The following is a 2,500-nucleotide window of genomic DNA, read 5'->3' on the forward strand; positions in this document are numbered from 1 at the left end:
ACTGGCACACGTTTGACATACTTTACGTCTGAGGACAAATAATAATGAACTCAACCTACACAGTCAGACACAAAAAACACTGAAGTTTGTCGTTTGTCTTTTTGTTCATGTTTGCGATTAATTCAGTTGATGTAAGAATCAGAACATGTTTCTAACCCCCCCCCCCCCCCCAAACAAAATATGTTGCGGGCCTAAATGAACAATAAAGTTTATTGTATTTTGAAGGTGTGAGAGACCAAGAGGGTTGGAGGACCCTACCAGCACTGATAGCCAGAGAGCGAGCTTCCACTTTGTCCCCCATCTTGCGCACAGTTTCTGGGCAGGGCCCGATGAAGCGGACTCCTGCATCAACACAGGCCTGGGCAAAGTCTGATCTCTCAGATAGAAACCCATAACCTGGGTGGATAGCATCTACACCATTCTCCTGTTGGAGGGAGGGAACGGAGGAGATATAAACAGACAGAGAAACAGAGAGAGAGACAGAAAGAGACAGAGAGGGAAAGAGGAGAAAAATGGAGAGGGATTATGCCAAATCTTCAACGGTAAGCTACAGTACAGTAGAGTACTCAACAATAGTCTAGAGTACAGTACTCAACAGTAGTCTAGAGTATAGTACTCAACAGTAGTCTAGAGTACAGTACTCAACAGTAGTCTACAGTATAGCACTCAACAATAGTCTACAGTATAGTACTCAATAGTAGACTACAGTATAGTACAGTACTCAACAGTAGACTAAAGTACATTATAGTACTCAACAGTAGGCTACAGTATAGTACTCAATAGTAGACTACAGTATAGTACTCAACAATAGTCTACAGTACAGTATAGTACTCAACATTAGACTACATTATAGTACAGTACTCAACAGTAGACTACAGTATAGTATAGTACTCAACGGTAGGCTTCAGTATAGTACTCAACAGTAGACTACAGTATAGTACTCAACAGTAGACTACAGTACAGTATAGTACTCAACAATAGACTACAGTATAGTGTAGTACTCAACGGTAGGCTTCAGTATAGTACTCAACAGTAGACTACAGTACAGTATAGTACTCAACAGTAGACTACAGTATAGTTTCTCAACAGTAGGCTCTAGTATAGTATAGTACTCAACAGTAGACTACAGTATAGTATAGTACTCAACAGTAGACTACAGTATAGTATAGTACTCAACAGTAGGCTACAGTACAGTATAGTACTCAACAGTAGGCTACAGTATAGTACTCAATAGTAGACTACTGTATAGTACTCAACAGTAGACTACAGTACAGTATAGTACTCAACAGTAGACTACAGTACAGTAGAGTACTCAACGATAGTCTACAGGACAGTGTAGTACTCAAAAGTAGGCTACAGTATAGTACTCAACGATAGTCTACAGTACAGTATAGTACTCAACAGTAGACTACAGTATAGTACTCAACAATAGACTACAGTATAGTATAGTACTCATCAGTAGACTACAGTATAGTATATACTCAACAGTAGACTACAGTATAGTATAGTACTCAACAGTAGACTATAGTATAGTATAGTACTCAACAATAGACTACAGTATAGTATAGTACTCAACAGTAGACTGCAGTATAGTATAGTACTCAACAGTAGACTACAGTATAGTATAGTACTCAACAGTAGACTGCAGTATAGTATAGTACTCAACAGTAGACTGCAGTATAGTATAGTACTCAACAGTAGGCTACAGTATAGTATAGTATAGTACTCAACAATAGACTATAGTATAGTATAGTATTCAACAGTAGGCTACAGTATAGTATAGTACTCAACAGTAGACTATAGAATAGTATAGTACTCAACAGTAGGCTACAGTATAGTACTCAACAGTAGACTATAGTATAGTATAGAACTCAACAGTAGGCTACAGTATAGTTGTCAACAGTAGACTACAGTACAGTATAGTACTCAACAGTAGACTACTGTACAGTATAGTACTCAACAGTAGGCTACAGTATAGTATGGTACTCAACAGTAGACTATAGAATAGTATAGTACTCAACAGTAGGCTACAGTATAGTACTCAACAGTAGACTACAGTATAGTATAGTACTCAACAGTAGACTACAGTATAGTATAGTACTCAACAGCAGACTACAGTATAGTATAGTACTCAACAGTAGGCTACAGTATAGTATAGTACTCAACAGTAGACTACAGTACAGTACTCAACAGCAGACTACAGTATAGTACTCAGCAGTAGACTACAGTATAGTATAGTACTTTACAGCAGACTACAGTATAGTACTCAGCAGTAGACTACAGTATAGTATAGTACTCAACAGTAGACTACAGTATAGTATAGTACTCAACAGTAGACTGCAGTATAGTATAGTACTCAACAGTAGACTGCAGTATAGTATAGTACTCCACAGTAGACTGAAGTATAGTATAGTACTCAGCAGTAGACTACAGTATAGTATAGTACTTTACAGCAGACTACAGTATAGTATAGTATTCAACAGTAGACTACAGTATAGTA

The 2,500-nt window shown here is 37.7% G+C and overlaps 1 protein-coding gene across 1 annotated transcript in view; it reads right to left on the reverse strand.

The window, feature by feature from the left end:
- The window catches only part of LOC109883969 (pyruvate carboxylase, mitochondrial-like), a gene marked incomplete in the record, with an annotated part of 159,587 nt that overhangs the window by 115,637 nt on the left and 41,450 nt on the right, over positions 1–2,500 (reverse strand). Inside the window, 1 exon segment of the mRNA XM_031793066.1 lies at positions 259–424. Within this exon segment, the coding sequence (XP_031648926.1) occupies positions 259–424 (166 nt within the window).

Source organism: Oncorhynchus kisutch, linkage group LG16, assembly GCF_002021735.2.
Source record: "Oncorhynchus kisutch isolate 150728-3 linkage group LG16, Okis_V2, whole genome shotgun sequence".
NCBI classification, from domain to species: Eukaryota; Metazoa; Chordata; class Actinopteri; order Salmoniformes; family Salmonidae; genus Oncorhynchus; species Oncorhynchus kisutch.